The sequence below is a fragment of the Pseudophryne corroboree genome, chromosome 8 (assembly GCF_028390025.1).
Source record: "Pseudophryne corroboree isolate aPseCor3 chromosome 8, aPseCor3.hap2, whole genome shotgun sequence".
NCBI lineage: Eukaryota > Metazoa > Chordata > Amphibia > Anura > Myobatrachidae > Pseudophryne > Pseudophryne corroboree.
In genome coordinates this window covers 57,575,385-57,603,182 of record NC_086451.1, presented here as the reverse complement: position 1 = coordinate 57,603,182, position 27,798 = coordinate 57,575,385, and the positions used below count along the sequence as shown (strand labels likewise).

At 48.1% G+C, this 27,798-nt stretch overlaps 1 protein-coding gene across 1 annotated transcript; it reads left to right on the top strand.

The window, feature by feature from the left end:
- The first annotated feature begins 499 nt into the window (after window positions 1–499).
- Window positions 500–27,798, top strand: LOC134948457 (torsin-1A-like). Its single transcript, XM_063936439.1, has 5 exons — window positions 500–776; window positions 16,561–16,826; window positions 17,872–18,047; window positions 19,601–19,728; window positions 27,005–27,798. The coding sequence occupies exons 1-5, from the start codon at window positions 560–562 to the stop codon at window positions 27,250–27,252; spliced, it is 1,035 nt and encodes a 344-aa protein (XP_063792509.1). The 5' UTR covers window positions 500–559; the 3' UTR covers window positions 27,253–27,798.

The following is a 27,798-nucleotide window of genomic DNA, read 5'->3' as shown; positions in this document are numbered from 1 at the left end:
CAAACATGAACACCTTATAACAATATCTCCTGCACCTCAAAAAAAAGGCTTTGCATCTGTCAATAACATCTTAGAGTCTGAATCATGGCAGCATTTCCAGAAACAAGGCCTGGCATGGTCACCAGATATTAGGGAAAGACAGTCGACAGTTGGTAATAATATTAATTATGCATTACTGTATTACTATTTACACAACAGACTTTCACTTTCCATGTGCAAGGAAATGAAACTTTTTCAAGCCTCCTCCTACTCTTCCCAGTACAGTGTATTCCTAATGAGCCTGTAAGGAAGCCGTGTGTTACTGCTCTGATACAGGCAACTGTCTGCAACTGCACCACTCTGTACTGAATGTCTGAAGCTAATATGACTGACTGACTCCCTCCCTCTCCCTCCCTCTCCCTCTCACACAGCTCACACAGTAGCAGGGATAGGCGGGACAGGGGCGTGCCCTTGTCCACTGGTCCAATCAGTAACGTCGGAGTGTGTACTATATGGATTCTTTGAGATAACGCTAGGGGGCAGTGTGTCAGGTCGCGTACGGTGCACGTTACCGGCAGCCATGGCAGCAGCTCGCTGTTCCTGTCCCGGGACATGGCTGCTGCTGTTCATCTCGTTGCTGGCTCACCCTCATCACGTTGCGGGGTTATTGGACCCCTTCAGCCTGGGCATAGCCGCCGCCTCCGCTGCTGCCCTCACCGGCTACCTGTCCAACCCGCGCTTCTACTGCGGCCGCCTGGTTGAGTGCTGCGAGGAGGACAAGTCGCTGAACATCACAGGTGAGAGTTTCTGGGGGCGAGGTGCGCAGGTACACGTTGTTAGGTTAGGACTACATTTCACAGCATGCCCTGCCAGCCCGGGGAGGGAGGGCAGCAATTACAGCGCTGCCAGTGCAGGGAGAGGGGTCCACTGCTTCTGCCAGTGCAGGGAGAGGGGTCCACTGCTTCTGCCAGTGCAGGGAGAGGGGTCCACTGCGCTGTGTGTGTACGTGCAGAGAGGGGTCCACTGCGCTGTGTGTGTACGTGCAGAGAGGGGTCCACTGCGCTGTGTGTGTACGTGCAGAGAGGGGTCCACTGCGCTGTGTGTGTACGTGCAGAGAGGGGTCCACTGCGCTGTGTGTGTACGTGCAGAGAGGGGTCCACTGCGCTGTGTGTGTACGTGCAGAGAGGGGTCCACTGCGCTGTGTGTGTACGTGCAGAGAGGGGTCCACTGCGCTGTGTGTGTACGTGCAGAGAGGGGTCCACTGCGCTGTGTGTACGTGCAGAGAGGGGTCCACTGCGCTGTGTGTGTACGTGCAGAGAGGGGTCCACTGCGCTGTGTGTGTGTACGTGCAGGCAGGGGTCCACTGCGCTGTGTGTGTGTACGTGCAGGCAGGGGTCCACTGCGCTGTGTGTGTGTACGTGCAGGCAGGGGTCCACTGCGCTGTGTGTGTGTACGTGCAGGCAGGGGTCCACTGCGCTGTGTGTGTGTACGTGCAGGCAGGGGTCCACTGCGCTGTGTGTGTGTACGTGCAGGCAGGGGTCCACTGCGCTGTGTGTGTGTACGTGCAGGCAGGGGTCCACTGCGCTGTGTGTGTGTGTGACGTACGTGCAGGCAGGGGTCCACTTCGTCAGAAAGGAGTCAATGTAATTCCTTATCTGGACGATCTACTGATAAAGGCGAGATCCAGAGAGCAGTTGTTACAAAACATATCACTCTTTCTGTCAATACTCCAAATACTCCAACAACACGGGTGGATCATAAATTACCCAAAGTCACAATTGGAACCGAAAATGGTAAAACAGATATTGAAACCATCAAGTGTGTCGGTCCATTAGTGCATTCGGTTGTTGGGGAAGATGGTGGTGGCCTACGAGGCCCTGCAGTTTGGCAGGTTCCATGCCAGAGTATTCCAGTGGGACCTGTTGGACAAGTGGTCGGGGTCACACCTACACATGCACAGAAAGATAATCCTGTCGTCAAGAGCCAGGATTTCGCTCCTGTGGTGGTTGCAAAGCTCTCACCTACTAGAGGGACGCAGGTTCGGGATTCAGGACTGGGTCCTGGTAACCATGGATGCAAGTCTCCGAGGCTGGGGAGCAGTCTCTCAGGGAGAAAACTTCCAGGGACGTTGGTCACATCAGGAAGCCTGCCTTCACATAAACGTTCTGGAGCTAAGAGCCATTTACAACTGCCTTCAACAAGCGGTACATCTTCTTCAAGACCGTCCCGTGCAGATCCAGGCGGACAATTTAACAGCAGTCGCATACATAAGCAGGCAGGGCGGAACGAAAAGCAGAGTGGCAATGGCAGAGGCGACAAAAATCCTCCGTTGGGCAGAAAAACATCTACAAGCTCTGTCGCCAATATTCATTCCGGGGGTAGACAACTGGGAAGCAGACTTCCTCAGCAGACACGATCTCCATCCAGGAGAGTGGGGCCTCCACCAAGAAGTCTTCGCAGAGGTGACAAGTCTTTGGGGAGTTCCTCAAATAGACATGATGGCGTCTCGTCTCAACAAGAAGCTTCAGAGATACTGTTCCAAGTCGAGAGACCCTCAAGCAGTAGCAGTGGATGCACTGGTGACCCAGTGGGTTTTTCAGTCAGTGTATGTCTTCCCTCCACTTCCGCTGATCCCAAAAGTACTCAGGATCATAAGAAAAACAAGGGTTCGAGCAATCTTCACTGCCCCAGACTGGCCAAGGAGTGCTTGTTACCCAGATCTTCAACAGTTGCTCATAGAAGATCCTCGGCCTCTTCCTCCTCGAGAGGACCTGCTGCAGCAGGGGCCGTGCGTGTACCAAGACTTACCCCGGCTACGTTTCATGGCATGGCTGTTGAGCGCCGTATCCTAGCCAGGAAGGGTATTCCCAAGGAAGACATCCCCACCCTTATTCAGGCCAGAAAGGGAGTAACGTCGAAACATTACCACCGTATCTGGAGAAAATGTGTCTTGGTGTGAATCCAAGAAAGCTCCTACGGAAGAGTTTCACTTAGGACGTTTTCTCCATTTTTTGCAGGATGGTGTGGAGGCGGGCCTCCGATTGGGATCAATCAGGGTCCAGATTTCGGCCTCGTCAGTGTTCTTCCAAAAACAATTGGCCTCTCTTCCAGAGGTTCAGACCTTCGTGAAAGGGGTTCTGCACATCCAACCTCCATTCGTGCCTCCAGTGGCACCATGGGACCTTAACGTGGTATTGCAGTTCCTTCAATCGGATTGGTTTGAGCCTCTACAAAAGATAGTTGAAGTTTCTCACTTGGAAAGTGGTGATGCTTTGGCATCCGCAAGGCGGGTGTCTGAATTGGGGGCCTTGTCTTACAAGAACCCTTACCTGATCTTCCATGAAGATAGGGCAGAGTCGAGGACTCGTCAACATTTTCTTTCGAAGGTGGTTTCATCTTTCCACATAAACCAACCTATTGTGGTGCCAGTAGTTACTGACACATTCACTGATTCAAAATCTTTAGATGTGATTAGAGCTTTGAAAATTTCTATTGCTAGAACAGTTCGTATATGGAAAACAGAGGCCCTGTTTGTCCTGTATGCTCACAACAAGATTGGCTGTCCTGCTTCCAAGCAGACTATTGCACGTTGGATTAGGAATACGATTCAGCAAGCTCATACTACGACTGGATTGCCGTTACCGATGTCTGTAAAGGCCCACTCCACTAGGAAACTTTGCAGTTACTTGGTCAGGGTCAAACACATTTGCTAAGTTCTACAAGTTTGACACCTTGGCCGAGGAGGACCTAAAGTTTGGTCAATCGGTGCTGCAGGGTCATCCGCACTCTCCCGCCCGTACTGGAGCTTTGGTATAGACCCCACGGTCTTGATGTCGTCCCCAGCATCCTCTTGGACATATGAGAAAATAGGATTTTGATACCTACCGGTAAATCCTTTTCTCCTAGTCCGTAGAGGATGCTGGACGCCCGTCCCAGTGCGTATTTTACCTGCAGTTTAGTTATTACAGTTACACAAGTTGTGTTATCCTAGTTTCAGCATGTTGCTGCAATTGGTTCATGCCTGTTTGCGTGTGTTACGTTGAATGCCATGTGTACGGCATGGTTGAGGGTGTGAGTTGGTAGATATCTCACCACTAGTTAAGTAATTATTTTCGTCGTAATGTCAGTCTCCCTGGGCACAGTTCCTACAACTGAGGTCTGGAGGAGGGGCATAGAGGGAGGAGCCAGTTCACACCCAATGAAAAGTCTTTAGAGTGCCCATGTCTCCTGCGGATCCCGTCTATACCCCATGGTCTTGATGTCGTCCCCAGCATCCTCTACGGACTAGGAGAAAAGGATTTACCGGTAGGTATCAAAATCCTATTTTCTCTGACGTCCTAGTGGATGCTGGGAACTCCGTAAGGACCATGGGGAATAGACGGGCTCCGCAGGAGACTGGGCACTCTAAAAGAAAGATTAGGTACTATCTGGTGTGCACTGGCTCCTCCCACTATGACTCTCCTCCAGACCTCAGTTGGATTTCTGTGCCCGGCCGAGCTGGATGCACACTAGGGGCTCTCCTGAGCTCCTAGAAAGAAAGTTTATTTTAGTTTTTTTATTTTACAGTGAGACCTGCTGGCAACAGGCTCACTGCATCGAGGGACTAAGGGGAGAAGAAGCGAACCTACCTGCTTGCAGCTAGCTTGGGCTTCTTAGGCTACTGGACACCATTGGCTCCAGAGGGATCGACCGCATGGAACTGGCCTTGGTGTTCGTTCCCGGAGCCGCGCCGCCGTCCCCCTTACAGAGCCAGAAGCAAGAAGAGGTCCGGAAAATCGGCGGCAGAAGACATCAGTCTTCACCAAGGTAGCGCACAGCACTGCAGCTGTGCGCCATTGCTCCTCATACACACTTCACACTCCGGTCACTGAGGGTGCAGGGCGCTGGGGGGGGGCACCCTGAGCAGCAATAAAAACACCTTGGCTGGCAAATATATCACAATATATAGCCCCAGAGGCTATATATGTGATAAATACCCCTGCCAAAATCCATAAAAAAGCGGGAGAAAAGTCTGCAAAAAAGGGGCGGAGCTATCTCCCTCAGCACACTGGCGCCATTTTCTCTTCACAGTGCAGCTGGAAGACAGCTCCCCAGGCTCTCCCCTGTAGTTTGCAGGCTCAAAGGGTTAAAAAGAGAGGGGGGGGGGCACTACATTTAGGCGCAATATTGTATATACAAGCAGCTATTGGGAAAAATTCACTCAATATAGTGTTAATCCCTAAATTATATAGCGCTCTGGTGTGTGCTGGCATACTCTCTCTCTGTCTCCCCAAAGGGCTGTGTGGGGTCCTGTCCTCAGTCAGAGCATTCCCTGTGTGTGTGCGGTGTGTCGGTACGGCTGTGTTGACACGTTTAATGAGGAGGCTTATGTGGTGGCAGAGCAGATGCCGATAAATGTGATGTCGCCCCCTGTGGGGCCGACACCAGAGTGGATGGATAGGTGGAAGGTATAAACCGACAGTGTCAACTCCTTACATAAAAGGCTGGATGACGTAACAGCTGTGGGACAGCCGGCTTCTCAGCTCGCGCCTGCACAGGCGTCTCAAAGGCCATCAGGGGCTCAAAAACGCCCGCTCCCTCAGATGGCAGATACAGATGTCGACACGGAGTCTGACTCCAGTGTCGACGAGGTTGAGACATATACACAATCCACTAGGAACATCCGTTACATGATCCCGGCAATAAAAAAATGTGTTACACATTTCTGACATTAACCCAAGTACCACTAAAAAAAAAAAAAAAAAAAAAAAAGGGTTTTATGTTTGGGGAGAAAAAGCAGGCAGTGTTTTGTTCCCCCATCAAATGAGTGAATGAAGTGTGAAAAAGCGTGGGTCCCCCCGATAAGAAACTGGTAATTTCTAAAAAGTTACTGATGGCGTACCCTTTCCCGCCAGAGGATAAGTTACGCTGGGAGATATCCCCTAGGGTGGATAAGGCGCTCACACGTTTGTCAAAAAAGGTGGCACTGCCGTCTTAGGATACGGCCACTTTGAAGGTACCTGCTGATAAAAAGCAGGAGACTATCCTGAAGTCTGTATTTACACACTCAGGTACTAGACTGAGACCTGCAGATAGTGCTGCTGCAGCGTGGTCTGTGACCCTGTCAAACAGGGATACTATTTTGCGAACATAAGAGCATATTAAAGATGTCGTCTTATATATGAGGGATGCACAGAGGGATATTTTGCCGGCTGGCATCCAGAATTAATGCAATGTCCATTCTGTCAGGAGGGTATTAGAGACCCGACACTGGACAGGTGATGCTGACTTTAAAAGGCACATAGAGCCTTATAAGGGTGAGGAATTGTTTGGGGATGGTCTCTGGGACCTCGTAACCACAGCAACAGCTGGGAAGAAAATTTTTTACCTCAGGTTTCCTCACAGCCTAAGAAAGCACTGTATTATCAGGTACAGTCCTTTCGGCTTCAGAAAAGCAAGCGGGTCAAAGGCGCTTCCTTTCTGCACAGAGACGAGGGAAGAGGGAAAAAGCTGCACCAGTCAGCCAGTTCCCAGAATCAAAATTCTTCCCCCGCTTCCTCTGAGTCCACCGCATGACGCGGGGGCTTCACAGGCATAGCCAGGTATGGTGGGGGGCCGCCTCAAAAATTTCAGCGATCAGTGGGCTCGCTCACAGGTGGATCCCTGGATCCTTCAAGTAGTATCTCAGGGGTACAAGCTGGAATTCGAGGCGTCTCCCCCCCGCCGTTTCCTCAAATCTGCCTTGCCGACAACTCCCTCAGGCAGGGAGGCTGTGCTAGAGGCAATTCACAAGCTGTATTCCCAGCAGGTGATAGTCAAGGTGCCCCTACTTCAACATGGACGGGGTTACTATTCCACACTGTTTGTGGTACCGAAACCGGACGGTTCGGTGAGACCCATTTTAAATTTGAAATCCTTGAACACATACATAAAAAAATTCAAGTTCAAGATGGAATCGCTCAGGGTGGTTATTGCAAGCCTGGAGGAGGGGGATTACATGGTATCCCTGGACATCAAGGATGCTTACCTGCATGTCCCCATTTACCATCCTCACCAGGAGTACCTCAGATTTGTGGTACAGGATTGCCATTACCAATTCCAAACACTGTTGTTTGGACTGTCCACGGCACCGAGGGTCTTTACCAAGGTAATGGCAGAAATGATGATACTCCTTCGAAGAAAAAAAAGGGAGTTTTAATTATCCCGTACTTGGACGATCTCCTTATAAAGGCGAGGTCCAAGGAGCAGTTGTTGGTCGGAGTAGCACTATCTCGGGAGGTGCTACAACAGCACGGATGGATTCTATGCATTCCAAAGTCACAGCTGGTTCCTACCACACGCCTACTGTTCCTGGGGATGGTTCTGGACACAGAACAGAAAAAAAGTGGTTCTCCTGCAGGAGAAAGCCAAGGAGCTGTCATCTCTGGTCAGAGACCTCCTGAAACCAAAACAGGTATCGGTGCATCACTGCACACGAGTCCTGGGAAAAATGGTAGCTTCTTACGAAGCAAAATTCCATTCGGCAGGTTCCATGCAAGAACCTTTCAGTGGGACCTCTTGGACAAGTGGTCGGGATCGCATCTTCAGATGCATCGGCTGATAACCCTGTCTCCAAGGACCAGGGTATCTCTACTGTGGTGGCTGCAGAGTGCTCATCTTCAAGAGGGCCGCATATTCGGCATACAGGACTGGGTCCTGGTAACCACGGATGCCAGCCTTCGAGGCTGGGGGGGCAGTCACACAGGGTAGAAATTTCCAAGGACTTTGGTCAAGTCAGGAGTCGTCCCTACACATAAATATTCTGGAACTGAGGGCCATTTACAATGCCCTAAGTCTGGCAAGGCCTCTGCTTCAAAAACCAGCCGGTACTGATCCAATCAGACAACATCACGGCAGTCGCCCATGTAAACCGACAGGGCGGCACAAGAAGCAGGATGGCGATGGCAGAAGCCACAAGGATTCTCCGATGGGCGGAAAATCACGTCTTGGCACTGTCAGCAGTGTTCATTCCGGGAGTGGTCAACTGGGAAGCAGACTTCCTCAGCAGACACGACCTACACCCGGGAGAGTGGGGACTTCATCCAGAAGTCTTCCAACTGTTAGTAAACCGTTGGGAAAGGCCACAGGTGGACATGATGGCGTCCCGCCTAAACAAAAAACTAGATATTGCGCCAGGTCAAGGGACCCTCAGGCAATAGCTGTGGACGCTCTAGTGACCCCGTGGGTGTACCAGTCGGTTTATGTATTCCCTCCTCTGCTTCTCATACCAAAGGTACTGAGAATAATAAGAAAACGAGGAGTAAGAACGATACTCGTGGTTCCGGATGGGCCAAGAAGAGCTTGGTACCCAGAACTTCAAGAAATGATATCAGAGGACCCATGGCCTCTACCGCTCAGACAGGATCTGCTACAGCAGGGGCCCTGTCTGTTCCAAGACTTACCGCGGCTGCGTTTGACGGCATGGCGGTTGAATTCCGGATCCTAAAGGAAAAGGGCATTCCGGAGGAAGTCATTCCTACGCTGATAAAAGCCAGGAAAGAAGTAACCGCAAACCATTATCACCGTATTTGGCGAAAATATGTTGCGTGGTGTGAGGCCAGGAAGGCCCCAACAGAGGAATTTCAGCTGAGTCGTTTTCTGCACTTCCTACAGTCAGGAGTGACTATGGGCCTAAACTTGGGTTCCATTAAGGTCCAGATTTCGGCTCTGTCGATTTTTCTTCCAGAAAGAACTGGCTTCACTGCCTGGAGTTCAGACATTTGTAAAGGGAGTGCTACATATTCAGCCCCCTTTTGTGCCTCCTGTGGCACCTTGGGATCTCAACGTGGTGTTGAGTTTCCTAAAATCACATTGGTTTGAGCCACTTAAAACTGTGGATTTGAAATATCTCACGTGGAAAGTGATCATGTTATTGGCCTTGGCTTCGGCCAGGCGTGTGTCAGAATTGGCGGCTTTGTAATATAAAAGCCCTTATCTGATTTTCCATATGGATAGGGCAGAATTGAGGACTCGTCCCCAGTTTCTCCCTAAGGTGGTATCAGCTTTTCACTTGAACCAACCTATTGTGGTGCCTGCGGCTACTAGGGACTTGGAAGATTCCAAGTTACTGGACTTAGTCAGGGCCTTAAAAATGTATATTTCCAGGACGGCTGGAGTCAGGAAAACTGACTCACTTTTTATCCTGTAGTCACCCAACAAAATAGGTGCTCCTGCTTCTAAGCAGATTATTGCTCGCTGAATTTGTAGCACAATTCAGCTGGAGCATTCTGCGGCTGGATTGCCGCATCCTAAATCAGTAATAGCCCATTCCACGAGGAAAGAGGGCTCATCTTGGGCGGCTGCCCGAGGGGTCTCGGCTTTACAACTTTGCCGAGCTGCAACTTGGTCAGGGGCAAACACGTTTGCTAAATTCTACAAATTTGATACCCTGGCTGAGGAGGACTTTGAGTTCTCTCATTCGGTGCTGCAGAGTCATCCGCACTCTCCCGCCCGTTTGGGAGCTTTGGTATAATCCCCATGGTCCTTACGGAGTTCCCAGCATCCACTAGGACGTCAGAGAAAATAAGATTTTACTCACCGGTAAATCTATTTCTCGTAGTCCATAGTGGATGCTGGGCGCCCATCCCAAGTGCGGATTGTCTGCAATACTTGTATGTAGTTATTGCCTAACTAAGGGTTATTGTTGAGCCATCTGTTGAGAGGCTCAGTTATATTTCATACTGTTAACTGGGTATAGTATCACGAGTTATACGGTGTGGCTGGTATGAGTCTTACCCGGGATTCAAAATCCTTCCTTATTGTGTCAGCTCTTCCGGGCACAGTATCCTAACTGAGGTCTGGAGGAGGGTCATAGTGGGAGGAGCCAGTGCACACCAGATAGTACCTAATCTTTCTTTTAGAGTGCCCAGTCTCCTGCGGAGCCCGTCTATTCCCCATGGTCCTTACGGAGTTCCCAGCATCCACTACGGACTACGAGAAATAGATTTACCGGTGAGTAAAATCTTATTATCTGTAGCTCTGGTGCCATTGGAGGGGGCGGAGCTACATCAGAGCGGGACCTGAGGCGTTTTGGCGCCTTCCTCCGCTTACTGCAGCCATTCTCGGCACACGCAGCGCTTCCTGATTCCTCAACCACGCTGGATATCTGGTACAGGGTGTAGCAAAGGGGGAGAGCCGCTTGTGTACACTATCTCGGTCCTCTTTAGGACAGGAATTGTTAGTGTTCACTGTAATATAGTGAGCTGACAGCCTCACTGGGGCTGTACAGCTCAGGGTGTGCTGGTGCTCTCTCTCTGGTTCTGTTTCCTGTGAACAATGTAGCCAATCTTCACGAATCAGTGAAGGGGCTGGGGGAGAGGGTCCAGAGCCCCACTGGTTAGGGTGTCTTTAAAACTGATGTCAGATATGTCATCCCAGCTCACTGCTAATATGCAGAAGACTCAGCTACTATTACAATCTGTTGCAGATTTAGCTGCTAGCCCCCCCCTCTCATGCAGGTCCACAGATGCATGGGTTACCTGCTCTACTCTGATACAGATGATATACAGGAGGATGGGGATGTTTTGGATCCCATTAGTGGGGATCCTGATTCTGCTCAGGGTATTGAACCCCTAATTCTGGCTATAAGGGACGTGTTCAAGATCCCTCTAGAGGACGCTGCGTCACAGCGGTCGTTTTTCTTTGTACAAAACAAGCCTAATGTCACTTTCCCTGACTCTACAGAGTTAGATGACCTATTCAAGCTGGACTGGAAAAATCCAGACAAAAAATTCCAAGTGCAAAAAAATTCTGAGCACTTTCCCATATTGCTCCTGAAGGTAGGAAATTTTGGGAGGAACCCCCTGGGGTGGATGTATCAGTCTCTCGCCTGTCCTAAAAGGCGGTGCTGCTTGCCCTGGGCTCCTTTACCATGAAGGATCCTGGGGATAGGAAGATAGACTACACTCAAATCTATTTACATGGCAGCAGGTGTATCACAAAGGCCGGTTATTGCGGGTTGCTGGATGACCCATGCCATTCATTCCTGGGCCACTCAAATTCAGGGGGGCCTCTCGGGGAATATGCCCTTGGTCACTATGGTGACCCTCCTGAAACACATGCAGGACACTACACGTGTCCTCAGTGATTCGTTCAACGAGATGGGGAACAATAATGCTAGGACTTCTGCCATGGAGTGGCGGTGCACAGGGCCTTGTGGTTGCGTCAGTGGATTGCGGCTGCAGAATCCAAACGTAGTGTAGAATCCCTACCCTTTTCTGGGGAATGACTCCTTGGGGTTGAATTGGATACCTGGATTTCCAAAGTTACAGCTGGGAAATCCACATTTCTCCCCGCCGGCGAGACACTCCTATCCGGGGCCGTCTGTCCAATCCTTTTGGTCTCACTTATTTCGATCTAAGGCCAGAGGTGCCTTAAATGCGACTAGTGGTACCAGAGTTACAACCACACAGCCTGCAAGCACCAGCTCTCAGGACCAGTCCACCGCTTCTGCTTCCGCTAAGGCCTCAGCATGACGGTGCACACTCGCCTCGAGGTGGGAGCTCGACTGCTTCATTTCAGCCGTGTCTAGGAAACTTCCTGCCAGGATACCTTGGTCAGAAATCTCGTTTCTCAGGGCTACAAGCTGGAGTTCGACAGTACTCCTCCTCAACGATTTTTCAAATCAAGCTTACCAGCTTTGGAGGATATGCAAGTTACGTAGACCATTCAAAAGTTGGTCTAGTCCCACGTCATTGTTCCTGTTCCAATACTGCAACGCAGCATGGGTTTTACTCCAACCTGTTTGTGGTGCTGAAACTGTACGGTTCGGTAAGACCCATTTTGAATCTAAAATCTTTGAATCCTTATTTGAAGGTGTTCAAGTTCAAAATGGAATTCCTGCGAGCAGAGATTGCGGGCCTGGAAGAACAGGAATTCATAGTCTCCTTGGATGTCAAGGACGCCTACCTCCATATTTCGATTTGGCCGCCTCATCAGGTGTACCTGCGGTTTGCCCTGCTAGACGATCAGTTCCAGGCACTGCCCTTCGGCCTGTCCACAGCCCCGAGGGTATTCACGAAGATGATGGCGGAGATGATGTTCCAACTCTGGGTCCAGGGGGTCGATGTTGTCCCTTACCTGGACGATCTTCTGATAAAAGCAAGATCCAGGGAGCTTTTATTGCTCCATGTCGACCGCACTATCCATCTTCTGTCAGACCATGGGTGGATCCTCAACTTACAGAAGTCCCACCTGGAGCCAACTCAGACGCTCCTGTTCCTGGGGATGTTGCTGGATACTGTGGCCCAGAAGGTGGTCCTACCGGAAGACAAGGCGAGAACACTTCAGGAGATGGTCCGCATGGTGCTCCGACCTACTCGAGTGTCCATCCATCTTTGCATAAGATTGTTGGGAAAGATGGTTGCCTCATACGAGGTGATCCAGTATGGGAGGTTCCATGCCATAACATTTCAGTTGGATCTCCTGAGCAAGTGGCCCGGATCACATCTAAAGATGCACCGGATGATTCGGCTGTCACCGCAGGCCAGCATTTCCCTGATGTGGTGGCTACAGTCCTACAATGCTAGAGTTTCGGGATTCAGGATTGGACCCTCCTCACGACGGATGCGAATCTAAGGGAATGGGGAGCTGTCACCCAAGGGTCGCAGCTCCAGGGCAGGTGGTCAACCCACGATAGCCTTCTTCCGATCAACATTCTGGCGCTTCGGGCGATCTACAACGCTCTGCTTCAGGCCTCTCCTCTGCTCAGGGATCACGCGATCCAGGTACAGTCGGACAACACCACGGTGGTGGCATACATCAATCGACAGGGAGGGACAAAAAGCAGAGCCTGCATGTGAGAGGTGTTATGGATACTCTTCTGGGTGGAAAGAAATGCAAGAGCTATGTCGGCAATCTTCATTCCGGGTGTGGGTAACTGGGAAGTGGACTTCCTGAGTCGTCACAATCTCCATCTGGGGGAGTGGGGTCCCCACTAGCAGGTGTTCCAGCAAGTCATCAACTGGTGGGGCTTCCTGCAGATAGACATGATGGCTTCTCGTCTCAACGAGAAACTTCCCTGGTATTGAACACAAAAGAAAACAATAGAGTGTGCGATCAACAGCAGCTGGTAAGGGGTTGGTAAGCCTCCCCTATTCGATAATAAACAAAAAACGTAGAAGATATCAGCACTGTCTGTGATGTAAATTATAACAGTGAATAAATAATTGTCAGGACGGTTAGTTTTTAAACTTAATAAAATAAAAGGATTTAATATGCACAATTCATATACTCTTTAAAAAAAACAACAATTAAAATGACACAATACTAGATTGCAACATAGAATCATTAAAAGACTGCCACATTAATTTGGCTCCGTGTTAGCAGCAATATCATAACCTGGCTAGGATTTTCTCTGGAAGTATATCCATATTAGGTACTCGGAGGTGATTAAAATGTACCGATTGAGTCCTGCTTTGTCCCCTTTCACAGCATGCAGTGTGAGATAGCGATAATTAAAGGGATGGCTCTGGTTCCTCTGTGAGGATATACAGATCCAAGGAAATTATGCAGTCCTACTATATACCCGGGTAGGAAATGAGTGTCCAAATCATTTTGATGTGTCTTCCAAGGCTCGGAGCCTTGGAGGACACATCAAAATTATCGGAGCCATCCCTTTAATATTCGCTATCTCACACTGCATGCTGTGAAAGGGGACAAAGCAGGACTCAATAGGTACATTTTAATCGCCTCTGAATACCTAATAGGACTTTCTCTGGCAGTATATCCATAACAGCAATATCTTAACCTGGCTAACACGGAGCCAAATTAATGTCTCTCTTGATTATATTTTGCAATCTAGCATTGTCATTTTAATTGTTGTTTTTTAAAGAGTATATGAACTTACCTGGTATTGTTCGTGAACCAGGGACCCTCGGGCAAGGGCAGTGGATGCACTGGCGTCGCCTTGGCCTTACCGGCTAGTCTACCTGTTTCCTTGAATTCCGTTGCTCCTAAGGGTGCTAAACCAAATCAGGAATCAGAGTCCAGGCAATTCTGATTAACTCGGATTGGCCTCGGAGGGTGTGGTACGCGTATCTTCTGGACATGTCCGTCGAAGACCCTTAGCCTCTACCACTAAGAAGCAATCTTCTTCAGCAAGGACTGTTTGTCTACCCAGACTTACGACGACTTCGTTTGAAGGCATGGAGTTTGAGCAAAACATCCTAGCTCACAAGGGCCTTTCCAAGAAGGTTATTGCTACCATAGTTAAGGCAAGAATACCGGTGACGTCAAAACACTATCATATCTGGAGGAGATGTCTCTTGGTGCGAAGAGCGCACGTATCTGCCTGCTGAGTTTCACTTGGGCCATTTCTTACGGTTCCTGCAGGCTGGTGTGGATAAAGGCTTGCGTCTGGGTTCCATTAAGGTCCAGATTTCAGCTCTCTTCATTTTCTTTCGGAAGAAATTGGAAGTGTTGCCAGAAGTTCTCGCAAGGGGTATTCTACATCCAACCTGATTTTGTGCGGTGCCCTGGGATCTGAATGTAGTGTTGGATTTTCTACAGTCCTCCTGGTTTGATCCACTGACGGTAGAAGACAAGTACCTCACGTGGAAAACAGTGATGTTACTGGCCCTGGCTTCTGCTCGACGTGTCTCCAAATTGGGGGCCTTGTCGTGTAAAAGTCCGTACTTGGTCTTTTACGATGACAGAGCAGAGCTCTGGACTAGGCAGCAGTTCCTGCCGAAGGTTGTCTCAGGGTTTCACTTGAATCAGGCTATTGTGATTCCATCCAGATCTGGCGCTTTTGCTCCTCTGGAGGCATTGGGTGCTGTTCGAGCCTTGAAGATCTATGTCAAGAGAACCACTCGGATCAGAAAGACGGATTCTTTGTTCGTGCTCTATGATGCACAGAAAAAGGGTTGTACTCCTTCAAAGCAGTCCATTGCTCGTTGGATTAGGCTTACTATTCAACAAAATACTTTATATATTTTACATACAGTACACACGGTCGCTGTTGCACAATCCACTAACACATCTATAAAATCATTCCTGCAGTTCTCATAAACATCCTTATTGCAATATTTAGTATTTAAAACTTCAGCTGATTCTGTCTGTTACTAATATTGTAACAATTGTTGCTAATCTTTGCGGTCCAGTGTATCAATAATCAGGAGACACTTAAATGATTTTATGTATCAATCCTCCGCCTGAATGAATATGTCCGTGTATCACTAGGACACACTATCTGTCCACAATGAATGTTCCAATAATTACTCCAATCATCAATCGGTAATCTCTCAGATGTTAAATAGTGACTGAATGCAATGGTCACAACGGTTAGATGCTTTCTGACCTTAATTATAAGATCCTGCAGAGATATAGGGGGTAATTCCAAGTTGACCGCAGTAGGAATTTTGTTAGCAATTGGGCAAAACCATGTGCACTGCAGGGGAGGCAGATATAACGTGCAGAAAGAGTTAGATTTGGGTGGGTTATTTTATTTCTCTGCAGGGTAAATACTGGCTGCTTTATTTTACCCTGCAAATTAGATTGCAGATTGAGCACACCACACCCAAATCTAACTCTCTGCACATGTTAAATCTGCCTCCCCTGCAGTGCACATGGTTTTGCCCAACTGCTAACAAAGTTCCTGCTACGATCAACTTGGAATTACCCCCATAATGTGATCACACTTGCTGCTCTTATGTAGGCAAATGGTCCCCAGGTGAGTGCTCCAAAGTGTGGCGTAGGTGATTTGCGGTGAGCTTCCACATTTATCTCACCCGCTCCAGTCGAGCTGTGATAGTGAAGTCTCCTCCGTCCCACTGGATAGCGGCTCCCTTCTGCACACCTAGTGCACAATGACACAGCAACCCCAGGCGTCTCTCTCCTCTTTACCCGCTTCTCAGCCTTAAACGATCGGCGGCTTCCTCCGATTCTTCTGAGGAAGCCGCCGATCATTTAAGGCAGAGAAATGCGTAAAAAGGAGAGAGAGATGCCCGGGGTTGCTGTGTCATTGTGCACTAGGTGTGCCGGAAGGAGCTGCTATCCAGTGGGACGGAGGAGACATCTGGCAGTCCCAGAGGGAGGAAACGCCTCCCAATGGGACTGCCTTGTGTGTCTGTGACTGACAGGACTTCCAATAGGACGTCACTGCCAATCACGGTGACTGCATCTGGCTCACTGACACTGAGCTCCTGCAGCCCATAGGTAAAATGAAGCTTACTTTGGGGGTGATTCTTGGATGAAGCTTATTTTGGGAGTGATTCAGTTGGTCGTGGGACTTAATCCGTGAGCTAAAACCCTGCAATAAGTGCTCTGAGCTATTCCGCCATTTCCTGTGGTAAGACATAGCCCCCGGGTTAAGTGCCCAGAGCTTTGCGGTTACATTGCAACTAGCCCCGGAAGCACTAGTTAACATGGACTTCTGCTTGAACCTCAGGTGGGTGCTAACAGAAATTTGCATTAAGTGCAACCACAGGGATTACGGTAAGGAATATCTTTGGACACGTAGCTCTAAATCCCCACAGTAAATCCAACAGCTAATTTAACCTCCCCCTTTGATATCTCATAACGCATATAGAATATTTATTTATTTTATTTATTTATTTTATGCAGCTTTGGAGACAGACCTGAGTAACAAACTGTTCGGCCAGCACCTGGCTCATGATGTCATTTTACGGGCATTGACTGGATTTATGAACACTGAAAATCCCAAGAAACCGCTGACCTTATCACTACACGGCTGGACCGGAACTGGCAAGAACTTTGCTAGCAAAATTATTGTTCAGAATATATACGAATTGGGCATGCAAAGCAAATTTGTCCATCTCTTTGTATCCAGTCTGCATTTCCCACACGACGGATTGATCTCTCTGTACAAGGTACTGGTACAGCCAGCAAATAGTACATGCTTCATTTACTAACGTTTTTTTTTTTTTTTTTTTTTTCCCTTCCTGGTTCAGAAGTTGGCGGCAGTCCACAGCACCGGATCCTGGACAGCATGAGTTGTGTCTCAGTGCCATTCCTTAGTGCTGGACCTTGTGGTCCATCACATCTACGTGATAAAACTTCCCAGTTACATAAGCATCAGTGTTTTTACCTAAAGTGCATTATCTTTACATCCCCCTTGGGATCTCAACCTGGTGCTTGGCAGCCTTACAGCATCCTCTTTTTGTACTGTTGTCTTCAGAGGATTTAAAAATGGCCATTCTGTTGCCCATCTCCACAGCTATTAGCATTCCAGAGCTGATAGCTCTGTCTTAAACTTATCCGTTCCTTCCATGAAGACAGAGCTTTTCTTAGAACTAACCCTCCCTTTCCGAACAATATGGTCCCCAGTTCCAGCTGACTCAGGACATTGTGATCCCAACCTTAGACCAGAGCAGGAATGCTTTCTTTGCTCACTGGCTGTTGTATGGGCATTGACAACCCATGTCCTTAGGACAGATGATCATGATAGTACCTTGGCTATGGGGCATGCCTTGAATAATGCTACAGGCTTTTGACGGAAGAGTGTACCCTTCCTCATAGCTTTGGGACAGGGGGATATCCCTAAGAGTTCATTGTACTTTACTTTCCTCTGAATCTAATGGGGGAATTGGACACCATACCTTTTTGTGCTCTTTGTTCTTCTTCATTGTTTTGTCGTCTTTCATGATTTTCATTAGGATTATTGTTTTCATTGCAAAACATTGTCATCGTCCGTCCCCCCCCTCTCCCCCTTCTTCCTCCTGGTTCTGTGCTTTGTAATTAAAACACTTAACTCTCAGGCAACCAATAAGTGCCTAAGCTCCTGTTGCCACACATAATGTCTGGTGTACCCCATTGGAATCGGAAAAAAATAATTTAACACAAGTGTAAAAATCTAATTTTCTTTTATAGTGATGTAATTGAGGCTAACAAAGTGTTTCTCCCTCTCTATGGCAGGACCAGTTGCAGTCTTGGATTCGGGGGAACGTCAGCCGTTGTGCTCGCTCCATATTTATATTTGATGAGATGGACAAGCTTCACTCTGGTCTTATCGATGCCATCAAGCCTTTCCTGGATTATTATGAAGACATTGATGGAGTTTCCTACCGCAAAGCTGTATTCATTTTCCTCAGGTGCTGGACACTAAGGGTTGTGGGGTTTTTTTTTTTGGTTTTGTGCCTCCGCAACCCCCCCCCCCCCCCCAAAAAAAAAGTAATTGTCATTTACAAAAATGTCCTCATTGCTCTGGAACTTTAGGGTTGAAACCAGCTGTCATGCCCTGTGTGCTGAATTTGTGTTCCACTTTTCTGTTGGGTTTCCTCCGGATGCTCAAATTTCCTTATAAGGTTCAACTACTGATACATTAACTGACTTCTAACCAAGTTTGTCATTGGTGTGCCATTTGCACTGGTCAGCTGAAGAAACTGATGACAGGAGGAAGTAGGAATCTGGTTTGGCATGACTGGATGGGGTGTGAGTCAATAGATCTCACACCCGGTCAACAGGTTCAAAAGGTTGACCTGGAAAAGGTAGACGGTACAAAAGGTCGACAGGGTTAAAAGAACGACATAGAAGTAGTTGACACACAAATGGTTGACAAGTTTGGTTTTGGTGTCATTTTGTAGGTAAGTTATAAATACGTTTAATAATAAAAAAATAAAAAAAAATAGTTGACCTTGTGAACCTGTTGACCATACGGGGCTGACCGATTGACTGACTGTTGATTTATAATCTGGAACCCAACTGGATGGCCTATGTCTCCTCTAATCAGGTGACTGATGTCATTCTAAGACCATCCCTGGTCCACTTGCATCCTGTAGTTACCACAGCTGACCAGCAGAAGTCCCGTCTGATTGCTCTATATGTAACAGGTCTTCAGTGTTAAACATGGGTTCCCAGTAAGTACGTATGTAGATGAACACCATAGTGTATAAGTAAATACTCAAAAAAGATAGACAAATCGCGAAATCTCCAAAATGGGTAGCAAAGCAATTTTATTGACGGGAAAACAAATCAATATTTTTTATTTATTTTTTATTTATTTTATTTTTTATATAGAGTGAACACAATGTAACATCGGAGGCTGTAAATGATAAGACCAGATCAGAAAATGCATTACTGAAGTGCTTCTTAACCTCAACCCTTAAGTACCCCCAACAGGTCATGTTTGGAGGATTAATGCCTGTGGAAGCAGGTGGTATAATTGCTCACCCAGCAACATAGATTCCATCACCTGTGTGTGATTAAAGACATCCACAAAACATGACCTGTTGCTGGTATTTGAGGTCTGGCATTGAGAGCCACTATATTATTGTACTAAAGACTGTTGTGTTCAGCTCTGAATTTGTCGTATTTGTAAATGTTTAGTTATTTGGCTGCGACAGCTCAGATGTGTTGTATCTCATGGGGTGGGTGATATAATGGCGCTGCTGAAAAGCACAGACGGCTGCCAGAAAGATTATACAGCTACCGCAGTAAAAGTTGCAGGAACAATAAATTAATCTGAGGAGGCCAGCCCTCTTTAAATAGCGTTTTGCACATTCTTACTGACGGTTTAGTCACACTTGGCCAGAACCCAGCTGAAAACAATCCTGTGTATAGTTATTTATGTTCATAAGTAAATCTTACGTATCATTAATTTATATAATATGCCATGGAAAGTTCTACAAACTGTGTTCTCCTTTAGCAATGCAGGAGGTGATCTGATTAACAAACAGGTGCTGGAGTTCTGGAGGACTGGGAAGAAGAGAGAGGATTTGCAGTTAAGTCATCTGGAATCTGTGCTCTCCATTGGATTATTCAACAACCACAACAGTGAGTAGCTCCACACTGCATTGTAACAATAGTACTACATACCCCCCAACATGACCCGCCTCACTAGGTACAAAATGCTCTGTTTCTGGACTTTCCTCTTAATTTATTATTGCCATCACCTGTGAAGAAACAGCTTTATTATAATTAAACTAGTTCAACACAGGTGATGGAAATCATAAATTAAGAGGGAAGTCCAGAAACAGAGCATTTTGTACCTAGTGGGGTGGGTCATGTTGGAGGGTCTGGTACTATAGTGTCACGGTTTAGAACACATTTAGGCAGATGTATTAACCTGGAGAAGGCATAAGGAAGTGATAAACCAGTGATAAAGCAGTGTTAAGTGCAAGGTGATAATGCACCAGCCAATCAGCTCCTAACTGTTAATTTACATATGGGAGCTGATTGGCTGGTACGTTTATCACCTTGCACATATCACTGGTTTATCACTTCCTTATGCCTTCTCCAGGTTAATACATCTGCCTAAATAAGTGATAAACCAGTGATATGTGCAAGGTGATAAACGTACCAGCCAATCAGCTCCCATATGTAAATTAACAGTTAGGAGCTGATTGGCTGGTGCATTATCACCTTGCACTTAACACTGCTTTATCACTGGTTTATCACTTCCTTATGCCTTCTACAGGTTAATACATCTGCCCCATTCTTTCTAGAAGTCCGTTCACTGTCCTTGTGGTGTTTTGTAGAAGCAAATACGTGTCCTAAGTTTTAGGACTGAAGTGGGATCACTGAGCTTTTGGAATCTGGAAGATAAACGCCTGAGCTTGCAGGATGTACCTGGATAGGGATTCCTTTAGGTGGTGGCTTAGAAATTCAAGAATGTAAAAAACAAACAAACAGAGAAAACCGTAACAAATGGAGATTTACACAGTCTATTTTAGAAGCGACTGACAACCTGTCCAAATAACAGACCTACCTCTGGCAGGCGAGCTTGGAGAAGCAATGCACAGATCACTATGATCTTTTCGCTGTATCTGGGTATTCAAAGAAACTCGCCAGTGCATTTCATCAGCTATTTGAAGCGTGTTTGTAAGATCCTTTGGAGATGCACATGCAGTGACGTCACCCATGTGAACACAAAGCTTAGTGTGCGTCTGGGGTCTGCCGGCATGACCGGTGGGCCCGCAGCGTGACACACACCAGGCTTGATGTTGTTTTCAAATATGTCACCTTTTACTCTATTTATGTTGGTTGTTTGAATCTTGAAGTAAAGAACATTGGGGCAGGTGTATTAACCTGGAGAAGGCATAAGGAAGTGATAAACCAGTGATAAGTGCAAGATGATAAACGTACCAGCCAATCAGCTCCAATATGTAAATTAACAGTTAGGAGCTGACTGGCTGGTGCGTTTATCACCTTGCACATATCACTGGTTTATCACTTCCTTATGCCTTCTCCAGGTTTTCTCTAACGTCCTAAGTGGATGCTGGGACTCCGTAAGGACCATGGGAATTAGCGGCTCCGCAGGAGACTGGGCACAACTAAAGAAAGCTTTAGGACTACCTGGTGTGCACTGGCTCCTCCCACTAAGACCCTCCTCCAGACCTCAGTTAGATTTCTGTGCCCGGCTGAGCTGGATGCACACTAGGGGCTCTCCTGAACACCTAGAAAGTATATTTAGGTTTTTTATTTTCAGTGAGATCTGCTGGCAACAGACTCACTGCAGCGAGGGACTAAGGGGAGAAGAAGCGAACCTACCTAACAGGTGGTAGTTTGGGCTTCTTAGGCTACTGGACACCATTAGCTCCAGAGGGATCGACCGCAGGACCCGACCTTGGTGTTCGTTCCCGGAGCCGCGCCGCCGTCCCCCTTACAGAAGCACGAAGAAGGTCCGGAAAATCGGCGGCAGAAGACTTCAGTCTTCATCAAGGTAGCGCACAGCACTGCAGCTGTGCGCCATTGCTCCTCATGTACACCTCACACTTCGGTCACTGATGGGTGCAGGGCGCTGGGGGGGGGGGGGGGCGCCCTGAGGGCAATAAATAACACCTTGGCTGGCAAAATATACATCATATATAGTCCCAGAGGCTATATAGATGTAAAATTACCCCTGCCAGTATCGCAGAAAAAGCGGGAGAAAGTCAGCCGAAAAGGGGGCGGGGCTTCTCCCTCAGCACACTGGCGCCATTTTCTCTTCACAGTGCAGCTGGAAGACAGCTCCCCAGGCTCTCCCATGTAGTTTTCAGGCTCAAAGGGTTAAAAAGAGAGGGGGGGCACTAAATTTAGGCGCAATATATGTATACAAGCAGCTATTTGGGGAAAAATCACTCAATTATAGTGTTAATCCCTGCATTATATAGCGCTCTGGTGTGTGCTGGCATACTCTCTCTCGGTCTCCCCAAAGGACTTTGTGGGGTCCTGTCCTCAGTCAGAGCATTCCCTGTGTGTGTGCGGTGTCGGTACGGCTGTGTCGACATGTTGGATGAGGAAGGTTACGTGGAGGCGGAGCAGAGGCCGATAAATGGGATGTCGCCCCCTGTGGGGCCGACACCAGAGTGGATGGATAGGTGGAAGGTATTAACCGACCGTGTCAACTCCTTACAGAAAAGGCTGGATGACGTAACAGCTGTGGGACAGCCGGCTTCTCAGCCCGCGTCTGCCCAGGCGTCTCAAAGGCCATCAGGGGCTCAAAACAACGCCCGTTACCTCAGATGGCAGACACAGATGTCGACACAGAGTCTGACTCCAGTGTCGACGAGGTTGAGACATATACACAATCCACTAGGAACATCCGTTACATGATCTCGGCAATGAAAAATGTGTTACGCATTTTCTGACATAAACCCAAGTACCACATAAAAGGGGTTTTATTTTTGGGGAGAAAAAACAGCCACTGTTTTGTTCCCCCATCAGATGAATTAAAGAAGCGTGGTTTCCCCCGATAAGAAACTGGTTATTTCTAAAAAGTTACTGATGGCGTACCCTTTCCCGCCAGAGGATAGGTCACGTTGGGGGATATCCCTTAGGGTGGATAAGGCGCTCACACGTTTGTAAAAAGGTGGCACTGCCGTCTTAGGATACGGCCACCTTGAAGGAACCTGCTGATAAAAAGCAGGAGGCGATCCTGAAGTCTGTATTTACACACTCGGGTTATATACTGAAACCTGCAATTGCCTCAGCATAAATAGTGCTGCTGCAGCGTGGTCTGACACCCTGTCAGATAATATTAATACGCTAAGACAGGGATAATAATATTTGCTAACATTGAGCATATTTAAGACGTTGTCTTATATATAAAGGATGCACAGAGGGATATTTTCCGGCTGGCATCCAGAATTAATGCAATGTCCATTCTGCCAGGAGGGTAGTAGAAACCTGGCAGTGGACAGGTGATGCTGCATTTAAAAGGCACATGGGATTCTGCCTTATAAGGGTGAGGAATTGTTTGGGGATGGTCTCTGGGACCTCGTATCCACAGCAACAGCTGGGAAGAAAAATTTTTACCTCAGGTTTCCTCACAAAAGCCTAAAGAAAGCACCGTATTTTCAGGTACAGTCCTTTCGGCTTCAGAAAAGCAAGCGGGTCAAAGGCGCTTCCTTTCTGCGCAGAGACAAGGGAAGAAGGAAAAAGCTGCACCAGTCAGCCAGTTCCAGGATCAAATATCTTCCCTCGCTTCCTCTGAGTCCACCGCATGACGCTGGGGCTCCACAGGTGGAGACAAGTGCGGTGGGGGCGCGTCTCAGGAACTGCAGGGATCAGTGGGCTTGCCCACAGGTGGATCCCTAGGTTCTGCAAGTAGTATCACAGGGATACAGGCTGGAGTTCGAGACGACTCCCCCTCGCCGTTGCCTCACATCAGCCTTGCCTGCTGCCCTCGGAGAAAGGTAGTACTGGCGGCAATTCACAAGCTGTACTTCCAGCAGGTGAAATCAAGGTACCCCTCTTTCAACAAGGCCGGGGTTACTATTCCAAAATGTTGTGGTACCGAAACCAGACGGTTCGGTGAGACCCATTCTAAAATTGAAATCCTTGAACACTTATATACGAAGGTTCAAGTTCAAAATGGAATCGCTCAGGGCGATTATTGCAAGCCTGGAAAAATTCAGGGTATCACTGGACATCAAGGATACTTAACTGCATGTCCCTATTTACCCTCGTCACCAGGTGTACCTCAAAATTGTGGTACAGGATTGTCATTACCAATTCCAGACGTTGCCGTTGGTCTGTTCCCGGCACCGAGGGTATTTACCAAGGTAATGGCCGAAGTACTTATCCCGTACTTGGACGATCTCCTTATAAAGGCGAGGTCCAGGGAGCAGTTGTTCGTCGGAGTAGCACTATCTCGGGAAGTGCTACAACAGCACGGCTGGATTCTGAATATTCCAAAGTCACTGCTGGTTCCTACGACGCGTCTACTGTTCCTGGGTATGGTTCTGGACACAGAACAGGATAAAAAGGGTTTCTCCCGGAGGAGAAGTCCAAGGAGTTGGCGTCTCTAGACGGAGACGACCTAATACAAATACAGGTATCGGTGCATCTATGCACGCGAGCCTTGGGAAAGATGGTAGCTTCTTACGAAGAATTTCCATTCGCCAAGTCCCATGCAAGGATCTTCCAGTGGGATCTGTTGGACAAGTGGTCCGGGTCGCATTCTCAGATGCATCGGCGGATAACCCTGTCTCCAAGGGCCAGGGTGTCGCTGTGGTGGTGACTGCACATCTTCTAGGGGGCCGCAGATTCCGCATACAGGACTGGGTCCTGGTGACCACGGATGCCAGCTTTCAAGGCTGGGGGGCAGTCACACAGGGAAGAAACTTCCAAGGCTTATGGAAAAGTCAGGAGACTTCCCTACACATAAATGTTCTGGAACTTTTGGCCATTTACAATGCCCTAAGTCAGGCTAGACCCCTGCTTCAACACCGGCCGGTGCTGATCCAGTCAGACAACATCACGGCGGTCGCTCATGTAAACCGACAGGGCGGCACAAGAAGCAGGATGGCGATGGCAGAAGCCACAAGGATTCTCCGATGGGCGGAAAATCATGTGTTAGCACTGTCAGCAGTGTTCATTCCCGGAGTGGACAACTGAGAACTTTCTCAGCAGACACGACCTCCACCCGAGAGAGGGGGGGGACTTAATCCAGAAGTCTTCCAAATGATTGTACACCGTGGGGAAAGGCCACAGGTGGACAGGATGGCGTCCCGCCTCAACAAAAAGCTACAAAGATATTGCGCCAGGTCAAGGGACCTTCAGGCGATAGCTGTAGACGCTCTGGTATGTGTTCCCTTCTCTGCCTCTCATACCCAGGGTAATGAGAATAATAAGAAGGAGAGGAGTAAGAACTATACTCATTGGTCCGGGTGGCCAAGAAGAGCTTGGTACCCAGAACTCCAAGAAATGATCTCAGAGGACCCATGGCCTCTGCCGCTCAGACAGGACCTGCTGCAGCCTGGGGCCTGTCTGTTCCAAGACGTACCGCGGCTGCGTTTGACGGCATGGCGGTTGAACGCCGGATCCTGAAGGAAAAGGGCATTCCGGAGGAAGTTATCCCTACGCTATTTAAAGCTAGGAAAGAAGTGAACGCAAACCATTATCACCGCATATGGCGGTAATATGTTGCGTGCTGTGAGGCCAGTAAGGCCCAAAAGGAGGAATTTCAGCTAGGTCGTTTTCTGCACTTCCTACAAGTCAGAGGTGACTATGGGCCTAAAATTGGGTTCCATTAAGGTCCAGATTTCGGCTCTATCGATTTTCTTCCAAAATAGAACTGGCTTCACTGCCTGAAGTTCAGACTTTTGTTAAGGGAGTGCTGCATAGTCAGCCCCCGTTTGTGCCTCCAGTGGCACCGTGGGATCTCAACGTAGTGTTGGATTTCCTGAAGTCGCATTGAGTTGAGCCACTTAAATCCGTGGAGCTACAATACCTCACGTGGAAAGTGGTCATGCTGTAGGCCGTGGCGTCGGCCAGGCGTGTATCAGAATTGGCGGCTTTGTCATACAAATGCCCTTATCTGTATTCTATATGGATAAGGCGGAATTGAGGACTCGTTCCCAATTCCTTCCTAAGGTGGTATCCGTTTTTCATGTGAACCAACCTATTGTGGTGCCTGCGGCTACTTGGGACTTGGAGGATTCCAAGTTTTCTGGACGTAGTCAGGGCCCTGAAAAGTATATGTTTCCAGGACGGCTGGAGTCGGGAAAACTGACTCGCTATTTATCCTGTATGCACCCAACAAGCTGGGTGCTCCTGCTTCTAAGCAGACTATTGCTCGCTGGATCTGTAGCACGATTCAACTTGCACATTCTGCGGCTGGAATGCCGCACCCTAAATCTGTGAAAGCCCATTCCACAAGGAAAGTGGGCTCTTCTTGGGCGGCTGCCCGAGGGGTCTCGGCTTTACAAATTTGCCGAGCTGTTACTTGGTCGGGTTAAAACACTCTTGCAAGAGTCTACAAGTTTGATACCCTGGCTGAGGAGGACCTAGAGTTTGCTCATTCGGTGCTGCAGAGTCATCCGCACTCTCCCGCCCGTTTGGGAGCTTTGGTATAATCCCCATGGTCCTTATGGAGTCCCAGCATCCACTTAGGACGTCAGAGAAAATAAGATTTTACTCACCGGTAAATCTATTTCTCGTAGTCCGTAGTGGATGCTGGGCGCCCATCCCAAGTGCGGATTGTCTGCAATACTTGTATATAGTTATTGCCTAACTAAAGGGTTATTGTTGAGCCATCTGTTGAGAGGCTCAGTTGTTATCATACTGTTAACTGGGTATAGTATCACGAGTTATACGGTGTGATTGGTGTGGCTGGTATGAGTCTTACCCGGGATTCAAAATCCTTCCTTATTGTGTCAGCTCTTCCGGGCACAGTATCCTAACTGAGGTCTGGAGGAGGGTCTTAGTGGGAGGAGCCAGTGCACACCAGGTAATCCTAAAGCTTTCTTTAGTTGTGCCCAGTCTCCTGCGGAGCCGCTAATCCCCATGGTCCTTACGGAGTCCCAGCATCCACTACGGACTACGAGAAATAGATTTACCGGTGAGTAAAATCTTATTACATCTGCCCCATTGCTTGAACATGCTTCACCATTGTTATACTGTATATGAGAGAAAATGGCAACAGGAATTCCTAAACATGTATTCCTTTTAATGTTTTAAAACTATCCGTCAAAGCTGCTGACTGTTGGCGGCTCTGATAACTCGCTACTTAGTAAATATACCCCCATAACTCAGCTCCTCTTTGACGTAGTGATTTTGAGCAGATTAGGTGAACAGTTACTGTGTATCCTGTAGTAAGTCTGCTTTTTTATTTCTTCATCCTCAGGTGGATTTTGGCACAGCAGCCTGATTGACAAGAACCTCATTGATTTCTTCATCCCCTTCCTGCCGCTGGAGCTCAGACACGTGAAGAAATGCATCTTAGCGGAACTAAGGCAGCGCGGGCTTAGAGAAGACGAAGAGTTGGCATCACGGGTGGCTAACGAGGAGATGATTTATTTCCCAAAAGACAGTAGATTGTTTTCTGACAAGGGCTGTAAAACGGTTTCGGCTAAACTCAACCTTCATCTGTAGCCGCTGCTATGTCTCAGTGCCTCCAACGCAGCGCTAATTGCCATACGGCCTCTGCAGGTACAGACTGCCATCCCCCATTAGACCGTTCCTTTTATTCCTCCAGAGTGTGATTCGGGATCCTGTCTATTCATATTGAATGGCTGTTACATATAATCCTTCAGATCTCAGGGATATGCCAGCGGCGCCTCAAGTCGTGCCTTTTGCTGACATTGATGTCAAGAAGTAGAAACCATTCTGTGCCCTCTTCGTGGTTCATCTCGTCGTCGTCTTGTGATATCGCTTTGCGTATGAATTTTCATTATCCCACCATGGAATTGGACGGGCTTTATATTTTAGCACAGAGTGAAACCACTATTTTAGTTGTGTCTCCAGCTGTGGACATGAGACACTTTCTGTGGACCCACTCCAAGATTTTTTTATCGGTCACATGCTCCAGTCTACCACTGGTCTATGAGTAAAGAAAAGGAAAGGAGTCTCCCTTTCTTTCCTCTTCTGCTAAAATTCTACCACTTATTAAAAAGTATGTTTTAAACAGTCTATAATATC

Bases quoted from the DNA above. Each gene is read 5' to 3' on its own strand.
- LOC134948457 (XM_063936439.1), top strand. From the start codon at position 560: ATGGCAGCAGCTCGCTGTTCCTGTCCCGGGACATGGCTGCTGCTGTTC. The intron at 777-16,560 runs GTGAGAGTTTCT...TATTTTATGCAG, and splicing joins CAAGTCGCTGAACATCACAG to CTTTGGAGACAGACCTGAGT. The intron at 18,048-19,600 runs GTGCTGGACACT...GTTCTCCTTTAG, and splicing joins GCTGTATTCATTTTCCTCAG to CAATGCAGGAGGTGATCTGA.